The 17,565-nt window shown below is 47.5% G+C and overlaps 1 protein-coding gene across 4 annotated transcripts in view; it reads left to right on the plus strand.

The window, feature by feature from the left end:
* Positions 1–17,565, plus strand: part of SLC39A5 (solute carrier family 39 member 5) — a 104,433-nt gene that overhangs the window by 78,686 nt on the left and 8,182 nt on the right. For all 4 annotated transcript variants that reach the window (XM_075850185.1, XM_075850186.1, XM_075850188.1 and 1 more), the window contains exon 10: positions 1,173–1,253. In XM_075850185.1, the coding sequence (XP_075706300.1) occupies positions 1,173–1,253 (81 nt within the window). The remainder of the gene's footprint in view (positions 1–1,172; positions 1,254–17,565) is intronic.

The raw sequence follows: 17,565 nt of genomic DNA on the forward strand, positions 1-17,565 counted from the left end.
CGGCCAAACTCGTTTTGACCGAAACCGGTAAAAAATGTTCGGGTACGCGACGTCAGGAGACAGTCACTGTCCACGGTGCTGAAAGCGTTAAACTGGTTCAGCACCATGGACAGTGACTTCCGCTCCGAAAATCCATGAACCTGTAAAAAAAAAAAAAGACGTTCTGACTTACCGATAACTCCGGTCCGACCTCCCGGGATGACAGTTCAGTCAAAGTGACAGCTGCAGCCAATCACAGGCCAAGCACAGGCTGCAGCCAATCACAGGCTGCAGCGGTCTCATGGACTGCGGCGTCATCCTGGGAGGTGGGGCCGGATGACAAGAGAGGGACGCGTCACCAAGGCAACGGCCGGGAGCCCGGACTGGGGGAAGCAGGAAGTTCTTGGTAAGTATGAAAGTCTTTTTTTATTCACAGGTTGGTGTATATTGTGTTCGGCATTCACTGTCGAGGGTGCTGAAAGAGTTACTGCCGATCAGTTAGCTCTTTCAGCACCTTGGACAGTGACGGGCGTCGACTAGCCTCATCTCTATGATGGCGGCTGCGCGAAAATCACGCAGCCGCGCATCATACACGGATGACACACGGAGCTGCCAAGTGCCTTTTGCGCGCGCAAAACGCAGCGTTTTTTGCGCGCGCAAAACGCACACGCTCGTGTAAATGAGGCCTCAGGGTATGTTCACACGGCGGGGGTCCGTAACGGCTGAAATTACGGGGATGTTTCAGCCTGAAAACATCCCCGTAATTTCAGCCGTACCGGCATGTGCAGGCGCTTGAACGCCGCGTCAATTACGGCCGTAATTAGCGCTGCTATTCATTGGAGTCAATGAATAGCGGCTCCAAATACGGCCAAAGAAGTGACAGGTCACTTCTTCTACGCGGGCGTCTATTTACGCGCCGTCATTTGACAGCGGCGCGTAAATATACGCCTCGTGTGAACAGACAAACGTCTGCCCATTGCTTTCAATGGGCAGATGTTTGTCAGCGCTATTGAGGCGCTATTTTCGGGCGTAATTCGGGGCAAAAACGCCCGAATTACGTCCGTAAATAGGCCGTGTGAACATACCCTTACTCTCATTGTCAGAAAAACGGGGCATATAGTGAATGGTCGGCTTTAGTTATGGAGATGATTAGACGTCCTGTTAACAGACACAATGTTTGGTCCTTCCTACAGGTGCTGCGTTTTCTGCCAGTTTCTCTGGTGGCCTCAGCACCACAGTTGCCGTATTCTGCCATGAACTGCCTCATGAACTTGGTGAGTCATAAAACTATACATTTACTATAAAAATGCAGGACATTTAATATTATTTGTCCTTTTAGGATACGGTTTGTAAACAAATTTAGACTTGACATGATGGTTGGGAATATTGTGGGTTCCACCTAAAAGTGGCACCAATTTTAATTGGAAGTTCTAAGATGGAATAATAGATTTTAATACCACTTGTGTCTGTAGCGCCTGTTAGAAAGCAGAAAAAAAGATATTATATCGTATTATCATGGTATAATTTATCGTAAAAATCCTAAGACCACATTCACACGACCTGTATTACGTGCTGATTTGCTGTGCAGATTTTCCTATGGCAAATCCGAAGCGTAGTACAGTACCAGCAAAGTAAACTAAATACTGAGTAATTTCTCATCTACACAATTAAATAATTTTCCACGTGTAAATTGACCTGTGGTATGAATTTTAAAATTCGCAGCATGTCAATTTATCTTGTGATTCCATCTCAGAATTGTAGCTGACAAGTTTATACAAAAAAACGCACCAAAATCCGCAGCATATTATCCGCACCTGTATCTGTATCAGAAAAACGCAATGTTAGACGAATGTATAATACATCCGTGCTACGCGCATGATTTTCACACGCGTCGCACGGACCTATGTTAGTCAATGGGGCCGTTCAGACAGTCCGTGATTTTCACGACATGTCCTATATTTGCCAGTTTTTCGCGCATCACGCACCCATTGAAATCAATGGGTGCGGGAAAACCGTACACGGCACACGGACGCACTTCAGTAGTCAAAACTATGAATGAAAACAGAAAAGCACCACATGCTTTTCTCTTTACAAACATAGAAACAGAGTGTCATAATGATGCGGGCTGCGCGAAAATCACGCAGCCACGCATCATATGCTGATGACACACGGTCACTTTGTGGACCTTTTGCGCACGCAAAACGCCACGTTTTTTGCGCGCGCAAAACACACACACTCGTGTGAATCCGGCCTTAAGGGCAGATTTTACCTGCAGAATTACCTGCGATAGTGATGCAAATTTTCCGCATCAAATTTTGCAACATGTGCATGTAGCCTTACGCCTTGTTAACAGAGTGCAGATTTGCTGTAGATTTTGCATGCATTCTTTAACCGCTTCCCGACCGCCCACTGTATATTCACGTCGGCACTTGCTGGGCTCTGTGCAGTGCCGACGTGAATTAACGGTGGGTGTTAAAAGCGCGATCCGGGTGTCTCAGAGTAGCGCTGACACCCGGATCGCGCTGTTATCACCTGCCTCAGGTCCCGGAGATATGATCGGGACCTGATTAGTTCAGGTCCCGGTCATGTGATCGCAGGGAAAGTGTGTTGTAGCAACGAACTGGAAAGTTTGTTGCTATAACAAACTGGAAAGTTTGTTGCTACAACAAACTTTCCCGGGGACCGATTGCGGGTGCTGCAGTCGGTTATAAGGCAGAACTGGAGGCCATACAACGGCCCCCGGGTCTGCCATGCACAGCAGCCTATGAGAACCAGCCGGATGCTGGTTCTCATTAGCTTCCTGTCAGTGTGACACTCCGCGTCACACTGACAGTTTATAATACGTTACACTACCTAGGTAGTGTAATGTATTATAGCAGCGATCAGTGCTGCCAGGCTTCAAGTAAAACAAGTAAAAAATAAAGTAATAAAAAAGTTTTATAAAAGTGTAAAAAGAAGTTATAAAAGTTACAAAAAAAAATAATGCTTTTTTTCCTATAATAAGTCTTTTATTATAGGAAAGAAATGAAAATGTTAAAAAAAGTACACATATTTGGTATCACCGCGTTCGTAACGACCCAAACTATAAAACTATAATATTATTTTTCCCGCACGGTGAACACCGCAAAAAAAAAAATTAAGAAACAATGTCAGAATCACTTTTTTTTGGTCATCAACCCTCCCAAAATATAGAATAAAAAGTGATCAAAAAGTCGCATGTACCCCAAAATAGTACCAATAAAAACTACAACCCGTCCCGCAAAAAACAAGCCCTTACACCGCTTTTTTGACGGAAAAATATAACTCTCAGAATGTGGTGACACAAAAAATAAAGAATTTTATCAAAGTGATTTTATTGCACAATCGCCACAAAACATAAAAAACCTATATACATATGGTATCGCCTTAATCGTACCGACCCGCAGAATAAAGTAAAATGTCATTTATAGCGCACGGTGAAAAGTGTAAAAAAAAAATACAAAAAACATTGTCAGAATTTATGTTTCTTTGTCACTTTGCTTCCAAAAAAATCTAATAAAAAGTGATAAAAAAAAATCTCATGTACCCTAAAATGGTACTAATGAAAAGTACAGATTGTCCCGCAACAAATAAGCCCTCACACGGCTCCGTTGGAGAAAAAATAAAAAAGTTCTGGCTCTCAGAATATGGCGATGCAAAATGTGCAGAGTGTCCAAAAGCGGATAGGATCGGGCGCCATTTATCAGTGCGACAAAGGCCACATATCTGCGAATTATTATTTATGTACCCCATTATTATACCCTCTTATTATGCCCTGATGTACTCTGCCCAGTTTACACATACCCTCACATCATAAACTGAAATACCAGCAAAACCCCAAACAGAACAGTTACCAAGCAAAATCTGTGCTCCAAAAGCCAAATGTCGCTCCCTCCCTTCTGAGCTCCACAGCGTGCCGAAACACCAGCTTACGTCCACATATATGACATTTTATATCCGGGAGAACCCGCTCAACATTGTATGAGGTATTTGTCTTCAGTGGCACAAACTGGGCACAATATATTGTGCATTAAAATGGCATATCAGTGGAAAATTAAAATTTTCACTTTGCACCATACGCTGCGCATTAACGCCTTGGCGCACCACGACTTAATAGCATGTCGTGGTGCGAGGGGTTATATATGGAGCGGGCTCACGCGCTTTGCCCGCTCCATATTCTGCAGGTGTCCGCTGTGTATTACAGCTGACACCCGGGACTAACGGACAGGAACAGCGATCGCGTTGTTACAGGAGCCTGTAAAATGACATTATACTGCAATACATTAGTACTGCAGTGTATTGTGCCAGCGACCTAAATGATCGCTCGTTCCAGTCCCCTAAAGGGACTTTTGCGAGGTTTCCACTGTTTTGGTACCTCAGGGGCTTTGCATATGCGACATGACACCCAAAAACCATTCCAGCTAAATTTGAGCTCCAAAAGCCAAATATTGTTCCTTCCCTCCTGAGTCCTGCCGTGGGTCCAAACAGCAGTTTATTACCACATATGGCGTATTGCTGTAATCAGGACAAATTGCGTTACAAATTTTGGGGTAATTTTTCTCCTTTATTCATTGTAAAAATTAAACATTTCTATGTTTTTTCAGAAAAAAGTAGATTTTCATTTTCACGGCCTAATTCCACTAAATTCAGCAAAAAAACTGTGGGGTCAAAATGCTAACTATACCCCTAGAACAATTCCTTGAGGGGTGTAGTCTTCAAAATGGGGTCAGTTTTGGGGGGATTCCACTGTTTTGCTTACTCCAGGGCGTTGCAAGCGCGACATGGCACTGAAAAACAATCCAGCAAAATCTGTGCTTCAAAATCCAAATGGCGCTCCTTCCCTTCTGAGCTCTGCCGTGGGTCCAAACAGCAGTTTAGTACCACATATGGGGTATTGGCACAATCGGGAGAAGTAGCTTTACAAGTTGTGGGGTGCTTTTTAATCTTTATTCCTTGCAAATATTTTTTTTTATATTTTTTCAGAAAAAAAGTAGATTTTCACTTTCACAGACAAACTCCAATAAATATAGCAAAATACCTGTGGGGTCAAGATGCTCATTATACCCCTAGATAAATTCCTTGAGGTGTGTAGTTTCCAAAACTGTCTCACTTTTGGGCGATTTCCACTGTTTTGGCACCACAAGACCTCTTCAAACCTGACATGGTGCCTAAAATATATTCTAAAAAAAGGAGGCCCCAAAATTCACTAGGTGCTCCTTTGCTTCTGAGGCCGGTGTTTCAGTCCATTATCACACTAGAGCCACATGTGGGATATTTCTAAAAACTGCAGAATCTGGGCAATAAATATTGAGTTGCATTTCTCGGGTAAAACCTTCTGTGTTACAGAATTTTTTTTATTACAAATGAATTTCAGCAAAAAAAATAAAATTTGTAAATTTCACCTCTACTTTGCTTTAATTCCTGTGAAGCGCCTAATGGGTTAAGAAACTTTCTGAATGCTATTTTGAATACTTTGAGGGGTGCAGTTTTTAATATGGGGTGATTTATGGGGTCTCTCTAGTTACTAGAGTCTAGTACATAAGGCCCTCAAAGCCACTTCAGAACTGAACTGGTCCCTGTAAAAATAGCCTTTTGAAATTTTCTTGAAAATGTGAGAAATTGCTGCTAAAGTTCTAAACGTTGTAACGTCCTAGAAAAATAAAATAATGTTCAAAAAACTATGCAAATATAAAAGTAGACATATGGAATATATAAAATAGTAACTATTTTGTGTGGTATTACTATCAGTTTTACAAGCAGATACATTTAAAATGAGAAAAATCATAATTTTTGCAAATTTTCTCTAAATTTTGGTGTTTTTCACAAATAAGCAATGAATTTATTGACCAAATTTTTCCACTAACATAAAGTACAATATGTCACGAGAAAACAATCTCAGAATCGCTTGGATATGCAAAAGCATTCCAGAGTTATTAACACATAAATTGACAAATGTCATGAAGGTCAAAATGAGCTCGGTCTTGAAAGGGTTAAAGAGACTCTGTCATCAGATTATAAGTGCCCTATCTCCTACATAATCTTATCGGCGCTGTAATGTAGATAACAGTGGTTTCTATTTTGAGCAAGTTATGAGCAATTTTAGATTTATGCTAATTTTTTTCTTAATAGACAACTGGACGTGTTTTTACTTTTTACCAACTGGGCGTTGTGAAGAGAAGTGTATGAGGCTGACCAATCAGTGACCAATCAGCGTCATACACTTCTCCCCATTCATTTTTAGCAGTACTCGCAACCAAGGCCAGATTAAAGGGAACCTGTCACCAGCATTTCACCTATTAAACCAGCACTACCTGGTGGTAGTGGGTGAAAAATCATTCCTATATAACCTATAATTGTCTTCTTAGTCGGCTCTGTAGCTTTAGTATTCAGTTTTTTAGTGTTCTCTAACCGTATGCTAATGAGCAGAAAAGAGTCAGATCTTCATTTGAAAAGAGTCAGATCTTCATTTGAAAAGAGTCATATCTTCATTCCTCAAGTCTTTCCGAGTTTACCCCACCTCCTTACTTTTGATTGACAGCTCTTTGCCTTACCCCAGCACACAAAATCCCGCACTTGTGCATTGATGTCCTCTTCTGGTGTGTGCGCACAAAGGGACACCGGGTTATTACGATAAAAGGCGCAAAATGTTTGCAGGCCGTTATTTACAGTCGGAGAAGGAGTTTAGGAGAGGGGATAACGGCAATGAACTTTTGATAACAGCGGCCAGTGAGGGATAAGTAAAGTTCAATAGGTGAAATGCTGGTGACAGGTTCCCTTTAAGGGTGTCTTGGATATGGAGCAGTTAATTTAAATGGGGGCCCCCTAATAACTTGGGGACCTTCACCAACTCCAAACAAAAATAATAACGTTACTTTACATTTTAAGCCGTATGGTTGACCATGTATACTGCAACTTAAAATCACATATCTCCGATCTTACACCAGAATGTTGCACAATAAAAACTCCATTAAGTACCTGTCGCCTACCTGCTGCACCTTGCTTCTTCCCTCAGAACAATATCACTGTTACCAGGCAGGGGCATAGTTACATCTCTGGTTGAGTTCACACCTGTGTCGGCTGATTCCGTTGTTCTGCTCCATCAGAGAAGCAGAAAAAAGAAATATCACGGACACCACCGGCGGCCGACGGAACCCGTTGACTTTAATGGTTTCCATCGGCTTTCTGTAGGGGTGTCCGTGGGTTTACCGGAAACAATAGCGCAGCATGATGTGCATATGTGAACAGAGCCTAATGCTGTCAGAAGTATTATATATAAAACATCCTCATGTACTCAATTTGCTCCACTTTTTACTACAATATTATATAGACATAATAATCCAATGCAAACATAATAACAAACATAATAATAAATTTCAATGTGCAAATAATATCTATACAATGCCTAAAAATAGTGTAATACAGCATCTATATAATACTGTCTAAAAGCAAGTGATGCTGAACTAATACCTACAGTACTCAAATAATACCCCATATAAAGTCTAAATAATATTACCATGTGTCAATAATACCCCCATACAGCGCTCCTAACAGAACATAAAATACACTGAGGACTTATTTTAATTACACGCAGAGGAATACACGTTACTATACTCTCTCTCTCTTAGGACCCATCCGCCAGCACTGCATCTCCTGTTGTAGTCCTGCACCTGAATTTTTTTAATTATTGCTTTCAAAAACGTACAAATATAAGGCCCTGTTCACAGTGAGTTTTTTGCAGACAGAAAATCCTGATTTTGTTCTGCCTGCACGCCATTTGCCGCGTTTTTCAACTGCGAGCATTGAGCGACACGGGCAAAAACGCCACAAAATACGCTTTCTCTGCCTCCCATTGATGTCAATGGGAGGTCAGAGACCTAAACGGCTGAAGATAGGGCACGTCCCTTCTTTTTCCCGCAAGACGGTTTTTCCGCTCGCGGGAATAAAACGCCTCCCATTGAATTCAATGGGAGGCATTTTTGGCTGTTTTTTGGCGCATTTTATGATGCGGTTTCCGCGTCAAAAACTCAATGTGAACAGGCCCTAAGTATAAATATAAACCCAACACAACCCCACTGACCTGTGACCCACCCACAGCCGCAGAGACAGAAGTGTTTTCCCATAAAGCCACATATGCAAACGTTTCTCCTCTAACCCCCTCAATCCATAAATATTTTCCTCATATATTACAATCTATATTATAGACAGATGGACCCCTGACTCCCCCTGACACCTTATGACTGTATTCCGCACGTTTGTATTGTTGCTCAGCCTAAGTGCTGTGTTTGCCTGATTTCTTCTTAAGTCAAGTTCAGACTTATCGGATTTGCTGCGGAATTCCATTGTGGCCAGGTAGTGGCAAATTTCTGGCAAGTCTGAACATGCCCTTATGGGGTCTGATCAGTTCTGTGGTTATTATGTCACACGGTTCTACATAGATCCAGACCCTAAACTGCACTCACAGACAGAATTCATACCTATTACATTCAGTGACTAACAGGTGACGTTTTGTTCTGAGGTGTTCTCTTTACTCTTCTTCTTCATCGTGTCCAGGCCGATGTGACGTCGTCTCCTGATGACTGCAGAGTTTGCTGCTGAGACATCTTTGACCCAGCACTTCTGCAAAATTAATTCAGACCCCTGATCCTATTTCAAAATTAAATCAGACCCCAAGACTGGACCACTAATTTAATCCCAGACTAGACTTAAAGAGAACCTGTCACCAGGTCCTAACATCCAGCTCACATATATTACCTTTCGCCCGCTCCCTCCCTGTTTCCAACGCTTTTTTTCTTTTTGTTCTGCTCCCTTATTCCTTAGTAATAATGCTCCGACTTTAGGCGCCCGATATGGTAATTCACTGTAGTTAGCCGATAAGGCGTGAACTACAGTGAATCTGCCTGGGTGGAGCCATCTTCACAGCCTCTGATGCTGTGCAATCAGCGAGAAGTAGCTTATGACAAGCCCTGTCCAATCACCACGCAGGGAGAAGTCTTCTAATCAAACGCATTTGTTGCAAACTGCCTCGCGCTGGAAACGGGGAGGGAGTGGGCAAAAGGTAATACATGTAAATGGGATGTCCGGACCTGTGACAGGTCCTCCTTAAAAAATAATTCTGTTCCCTAAAGAAATTCAGACCCACAAAAAGACCCCCCCCCCCTATTTACCAGTCACACGTCTTGCACACAGACTGTACAAACACTTCACATAAGCACTAGATACACACACACACACACTACTCACAACACATCACTAAACAAGTATCCTACAGCGTTCCATGTATACCCCTCCTCACACACTGCTCCCCATGTACCCCTTTCTTCACACACAGCTTCCCATATAGCCCCCTCCTCACACACAGCTTCTCATGTACATCCAGTGCCCCCCAGACTGCCGCTCATGCCCCCATCTCCAGACTTCTCCCCATGTACCCCCTCCTCACACACTGCTCCACATGTACCCCCTCCTCACACACTGCTCCCCATGTACCCCCCTCCTCACACACTGCTCGCCATGTACCTCCCTCCTCACACAATGCTCCCCATGTACCCCCTCCTCACACAATGCTCCCCATGTACCCCTTCCTCACACACTGCTCCCTATATACCACCCTCACACACTGCTCCCCATGTAGCCCCTCCTCACACAGTGCTCCCCATGTATCCCCCTCCTCACACAATGCTCCCCATGTACCGCCCTCCTCACACAATGCTCCCCGTGAACCCCCTCCTCACACACCGCTCCACATGTACCTCCCTCCTCACACACACTGCTCCCCATGTACTCCCCTCCTCACACACTGCTCCCCATGTACCCCCCTCCTCACACACTGCTCCCCATGTACCCCCCTCCTCACACACTGCTCCCCATGTACCTCCCTCCACACACACTGCTCCCCATGTACCCCCTCCTCACACACTGCTCCCCATGTACCCCCCTCCTCACACACTGCTCCCCATGTACCCCCCTCCTCACACACTGCTCCCCATGTACCTCCCTCCTCACACACTGCTCCCCATGTACCCCCCTCCTCACACACTGCTCGCCATGTACCTCCCTCCTCACACAATGCTCCCCATGTACCCCCTCCTCACACAATGCTCCCCATGTACCCCTTCCTCACACACTGCTCCCTATATACCACCCTCACACACTGCTCCCCATGTAGCCCCTCCTCACACAGTGCTCCCCATGTATCCCCCTCCTCACACAATGCTCCCCATGTACCGCCCTCCTCACACAATGCTCCCCGTGAACCCCCTCCTCACACACCGCTCCACATGTACCTCCCTCCTCACACACACTGCTCCCCATGTACTCCCCTCCTCACACACTGCTCCCCATGTACCCCCCTCCTCACACACTGCTCCCCATGTACCCCCCTCCTCACACACTGTTCCCCATGTACCTCCCTCCACACACACTGCTCCCCATGTACCCCCTCCTCACACACTGCTCCCCATGTACCCCCCTCCTCACACACTGCTCCCCATGTACCCCCCTCCTCACACACTGCTCCCCATGTACCTCCCTCCACACACACTGCTCCCCATGTACCCCCTCCTCACACACTGCTCCCCATGTAGCCCCTCCTCACACACTGCTCCCCATGTATACCCCTCCTCACACAATGCTACCCATGTACCCCCTCCTCACACAATGCTCCCCATGTACCCCCCTCCTCACACAATGCTCCCCATGTACCCCCCTCCTCACACAATACTCCCCATGTACCCCCATCCTCACACACTGCTCCCCATGTACCTACAGTGCCCCCAGACTGCTGCTCATGCCCTGTCTCCAGACTTCTCCCCATGTACTCCCCTCCTCACACAATGCTCCCCATGTACCCCCCTCCTCACACACACTGCTCCCATGTAGCCCCCTCCTCACACACTGCTCCCCATGTACCCCCTCCTCACACACAGGTCCCCATGTACCCCCCTCCTCACACACTGGTCCCCATGTACCCCCCTCCTCACACACACTGCTCCCATGTACCCCCCTCCTCACACACTGCTCCCATGTACCCCCCTCCTCACACACTGGTCCCCATGTACCCCCCTCCTCACACACACTGCTCCCATGTACCCCCCTCCTCACACACTGCTCCCATGTACCCCCTCCTCACATACACTGCTCCCCATGTACCCCCCCCCCCGGCTCACACACTGCTCCCCATGTACCCCCCTCCTCACACACTGATCCACATGTACCCCCTCCTTACACACTGATCCCCCTCCTTACACACTGATCCCCATGTACACCCCCCTCACACTGATCCCCATGTGCCCCCTCCTCACTCACACTGCTCCCCATGTATCAACCTCCTCACACATACTGCTCCCATGTACCCCCCACCTCACACATACTGCTCCCATGTACCCCCCACCTCACATACACTGCTCCCATGTACCCTCCTCCTCACACACACTGCTCCCCATGTACTCCCCTCCTCACACATTGCTCCCCATGTACCTCCCTCCTCACACACACACACTGCTCCCCTTGTACCCCTCTCCTCACACACACTGCTCCCCATGTACCTCCCTCACACACTGCTCCCCATGTACCCCCCTCCTCACACAATGCTCCCCATGTACCCCCCTCCTCACACACACTGCTCCCCATGTACCTCCCTCACACACTGCTCCCCATGTACCCCCCTCCTCACACAATGCTCCCCATGTACCCCCCTCCTCACACAATACTCCCCATGTATCCCCCTCCTCACACAATACTCCCCATGTACCCCCTCCTCACACACTGCTCCCCATGTACCTCCCTCCTCACACAAACACTGCTCCCCATGTACCTCCCTCCCTCCACACACACACACACACACACACACACTGCTCCCCATGTACCCCCTCCTCACACACTGCTCCCCATGTACCCCCTCACACACAGGTCCCCATGTACCCCCTCCTCACACACAGGTCCCCATGTATCCCCCTCCTCACACAATGCTCCCCATGTACCCCCCTCCTCACACACTGCTCCCCATGTACCCCCTCTTCATACACTGCTCCCCATGTAGCCCCTCCTCACACACTGTTCCCCATGTGCCCCCTCCTCACACACACTGCTCCAATGTACCCCCTCCTCACACACTGCTCCCCATGTACCCCCCTGCTCACATACACTGCTCCCCATGTACCCCCTCCTCACACACTGCTCCCCATGTACCTCCTCCTCACACACTGCTCCCCATGTACCTCCCTCCTCACACACACACTGCTCCCCATGTACCTCCCTCCTCACACACACACACACACTGCTCCCCATGTACCCCCCTCCTCACACACACTGCTCCCGATGTACCTCCCTCCACACACACACTGCTCCCCATGTGCCCCCTCCTCACACACACTGCTCCCATGTACCCCCCTCCTCACACACACTGCTACCCATGTACCCCCCTCCTCACATACACTGCTCCCATGTACCCCCCTCCTCACATACACTGCTCCCCATGTACCCCCCTCACACACTGCTCCCCATGTACCCCCCTCCTCACACACTGCTCCCCATGTACCCCCTCCTCACACACTGCTCCCCATGTACCCCCTCCTCACATACACTGCTCCCCATATAGCCCCCTCCTCACACACTGCTCCCCATGTACCCCCCTCCTCACACACTGGTCCCCATGTACCCCCTCCTCACACACTGGTCCCCATGTACCCCCTCCTCAGACAATGCTCCCAATGTACCCCCTCCTCGCACAATGCTCCCCATGTACCCCCCTCCTCACACACTGCTCCCCATGTACCCCCTCTTCATACACTGCTCCCCATGTAGCCCTTCCTCACACACTGCTCCCCATGTACACCCTCCTCCTCACACACTGATCCCCATGTGCCCCCTCCTCACACACAATGCTCCAATGTACCCCCCTCCTCACACACTGCTCCCCATGTACCCCCCTGCTCACATACACTGCTCCCCATGTACCCCCTCCTCACACACTGCTCCCCATGTACCTCCCTCCTCACACACACACTGCTCCCCATGTACCTCCCTCCTCACACACACACACACACACACTGCTCCCCATGTACCCCCCTCCTCACACACACTGCTCCCCATGTACCCCCTCCTCACACACACTGCTCCCATGTACCCCCCTCCTCACACACACTGCTCCCCATGTACCCCCCTCCTCACACACTGCTCCCCATGTACCCCCCTCCTCACACACTGCTCCCCATGTACCCCCTCCTCACATACACTGCTCCCCATGTACCTCCCTCCTCACACACACACACACACTGCTCCCCATGTACCCCCTCCTCACACACTGATCCCCATGTGCCCCCTCCTCACACACACTGCTCCCATGTAGCCCCCTCCTCACACACCCCCTCCTCACACACTGGTCCCCATGTACCCCCCTCCTCACACACTGCTCCCCATGTACCCCCTCTTCATACACTGCTCCCCATGTAGCCCCTCCTCACACACTGCTCCCCATGTACACCCTCCTCCTCACACACTGATCCCCATGTGCCCCCTCCTCACACACAATGCTCCAATGTACCCCCCTCCTCACACACTGCTCCCCATGTACCCCCTCCTCACATACTGGTCCCCATGTACCCCCCTCCTCACACACTGGTCCCCATGTACCCCCTCCTCACACACTGGTCCCCATGTACCCCCTCCTCACACACTGGTCCCCATGTACCCCCTCCTCACATACTGGTCCCCATGTACCCCCCTCCTCACACACTGGTCCCCATGTACCCCCTCCTCACACACTGGTCCCCATGTACCCCCTCCTCACACACTGGTCCCCATGTACCCCCCTCCTCACACACACTGCTCCCCATGTACACCCCCCCCTCACACTGATCCCCATGTGCCCCCTCCTCACTCACACTGCTCCCCATGTATCAACCTCCTCACACCTACTGCTCCTATGTACCCCCCACCTCACATACACTGCTCCCATGTACCCTCCTCCTCACATGTACCTCCCTCCTCACACACACTGCTCCCCATGTACTCCCCTCCTCACACACTGCTCCCCATGTACCTCCCTCCTCACACACTGCTCCCCATGTACCTCCCTCCTCACACACACACACTGCTCCCCTTGTACCCCCCTCCTCACACACACTGCTCCCCATGTACCTCCCTCACACACTGCTCCCCATGTACCCCCTCCTCACACACACTGCTCCCCATGTACCCCCCTCCTCACACACACTGCTCCCCATGTACCTCCCTCCTCACACACTGCTCTCCATGTACCCCCTTCTCACACACACACACACACACACACACACACACACACTGCTCCCCATGTACCCCCCTCCTCACACACACTGCTCCCCATGTACCCCCCTCCTCACACACTGCTCCATCTCCTTTTCAGACCAGTCATTACCTTCCACCTCTCTGCAGCATCCTTGTCTCTTTTCTCCCTGCATAGAGCTGCATTAGGTGTTAGACCTGCCCCTTTTTGAGGTCACCTGACCTCAACTCTACCTTCTATCACTTTACTATCCTCCTCAGTGGTTTAGAACCTTTGTCATGTGCCTATGATGTCACCAAAGGTCCTACTCCTCTCCTAGTTGCTATTTTGGAGTCATTTGCGCAAAATCTTGGCAAAAACGCAGCGTTTTTTTCTAAATGCGTAGAGAGATGCACAAATCATGCTAAATTTGCAGCAGTTTTGAAGTAAAGATGCAAAAATATAAGAAAATATGCCTCGGGCCCCCCTGAGCCAGTCAGAGACTGGGGCCTGGAGCAGGTGCTCCAGGAGCACCAATGATAATCCGGCCCTGCTCGCAACACAGCGTGATCTCGTGAGATCACTCTGTACTGTCACATACTCCCACATTAACTTTACCGAAGTGTCTTGAGAGTGAATTCACATTGCCTCCAGCCAGGACGCGATGTCTATTCACACTCCCGACACTTCGGTAAAGTTTCTGTGAATGACAGCACAGCATGATCTCGCGAGATCACGCCGGGCTGTGTGAGTAAGTCCCCAAGAAACTTTACCGAAGTGTCGGTAAAGTTAATGTGGGAGTATGTGACAGTACAGCGTGATCTCGCGAGATCACGCTGTGTTGCGAGTACTGCTAAAAAATAAATGGAGAGAAGTGTATGACGCTGATTGGTCAGCGTCATACACTTCTCTTTACAATGTCCAGTTGGTAAAAAAAAAAGAAAAAACACGCCCAGTTGTCTATTAAGAAAGTAATTAGCATAAATCTAAAATTGTGTATAACTTGCTTAAAATTGATAGTTTGATAGGGCACTTACAATCTGGTGACAGAGCCTCTTTAAGCCAAGACCAGGAATGGAAAAGCAGAAAGGAGACCCCCAAGTGGCTGGCAGGGATAATTAAACAATGAAGAGAAATGTGCCTAGGCACAAAGTCCCAATTTCCCAGCCACCAGTCAATTAGTCGAAATGTCAGTAAAGGCAGTTAAAACATAACTTTTATTAATGTATCAAACAGACAAACGACACTGAAGGGTTAAAATTGTATCAGAAGACGGCCAGTGTGTAGCAAAGGGTCAATGTGCATGCATCCAGTACAACACTGGACGCAGTGAGAGAAACTGATTCGGCAGCTGCAGACTGCCGTGCATAGAAACAGTTCCCCCGGGTAAAGGCAATAACTGGACCGTCAGTGATATATTAAAATGGCGATAGCCCCCCCGACATGTTTCGCTGCAGAAGCAGCGTCCTCAGGGGATAACACGGGGCTAATGAGGCTTCTCTTTACAATGTCCAGTTGGTAAAAAAAAAAGAAAAAACACGCCCAGTTGTCTATTAAGAAAGTAATTAGCATAAATCTAAAATTGTGTATAACTTGCTTAAAATTGATAGTTTGATAGGGCACTTACAATCTGGTGACAGAGCCTCTTTAAGCCAAGACCAGGAATGGAACCTAAACAAAAAAATATATATATATATATAAAGAAAGGATTTATAGGTATGCTCTCCTGGATGTAATTCTGGTTTTGGCTTACAAAATGCAGGCAAAATCTGCATAAAATCTGCACTGTGGGAACCCAGCCTAAGGCCGGGTTCCTACGGGTCGGATACACTGCATAAAAACCACGCAGTGTATCCGACCTGAAACCTGCAGTATTTTCCATCCAAAAACTGCACCACAATTTTTTTGGACAGAATTTCCGATGCTGAAAGCAGCGCTACAAACTGCTCATACTGACGTAGGTTGTTGTTATGACGTCGCGCCCCTCCATCGCAGTCTGGTCCGGCCTCCCTAGATGACACTGCAGCCCTTGTGATCGCTGCCTGTGATTGGCTGCAGCTGTCAAATGGGATGCAACATCATCCCAAGAGGTTGGACTGCAGGAAGGAGGAGGGCGTTCTCGGTAAGTATGATTTGTATTTTTGTTTTTTGCCGTAGTCGCGATTTTTGCAGCGTTATTAATGTTTACACTGCGTTTTTTTTCCACATCGTGGGCATTCGATTTTCTGAATCTCATCCACTTTACTGCTACTGTAAAAACTGCAGAATTTCCGCACAGAATTCCGTTGCGGAAATTCCGCAGCGTTTACGCTACATGCGAACCCGGCCTAAGGGTGCAGTCACACGCGACAGATTTTGTTGAAGACATTTTCTGCAACTGCAAATCAGTTCCATTCATCTAAATGGGGCTTGCAAAAATCCATCCATCTGCTGCAGAAACAACCCCATTCAAATGAATGGAAAATTTCTGCAACAAAATCTGTGGAGTGTGACTGCATCCTTAGGCTGGGTTCCCAAGTAGTGTAAACGCTGCAGAATTCTTGCAACACAATTCTGTGCGGAAATTCCGCAGCGTTTACAGTAGCAGCAAAGCGAATAAGATTTAAAAAATCTCATGCCCACGCTGCGGAAAAAAATTCTGAAAAGTCATGGGTAATGCGTTCTGCGGTGTGACTTTCAATTCTGTAGCATTTTAATTTATGCTACGGGTTTTATGCGGAGATGCTGCGTGTTTGGCCCATTGACTTCAATGGGAGCAGAATTTCTGCAATAGATTTGTTTTGTTGTGGTCACTACAGCGTTTACGCTTTGGAAACGCAGGAAAAAACCGCTGGAAATCCGCAGGTGCATGCAGCGTCGGACCAGGGACACTTGGGCCCACCTGAGGTGATTCTGAGGGCACACCGTCCATCTATATATGTACATGTCTACTTTTAACCCCTTAATGACCGGGCCTGAAAAGACCTTAATGACCAGCTCAATTTTTCAGTTTTTGCCTCTCTGCGTTTCAGCAGCCAGAACTTTTTTATTTTTTCATTGACGTGGCTGTATGAGGCCTTGTTTTATGCGAGAGAAATTGTATTTTTTTTCCCCACAGTTTGGGGGTAAAAAATATTTTTTTTACGCCGTGAATATAGGAAAAAGCGATTCTCAGAAGTGTTTTTTGTTTATTTTTTATCCCGTTCACGTTTCACGCTAAATAACCCATTATATTAATTCTTCAGGTTATTACGGTCGTGTAGATACCGAATATGCATAGGTTTTTTGTTTTTATTTAGTGTAGGGGCAATAAAATGTATTTAATGCAAAATAAAGACTCTTTTTGGGAC

Source organism: Rhinoderma darwinii, chromosome 2 (genome assembly GCF_050947455.1).
Source record: "Rhinoderma darwinii isolate aRhiDar2 chromosome 2, aRhiDar2.hap1, whole genome shotgun sequence".
Taxonomy (NCBI): Eukaryota; Metazoa; Chordata; class Amphibia; order Anura; family Rhinodermatidae; genus Rhinoderma; species Rhinoderma darwinii.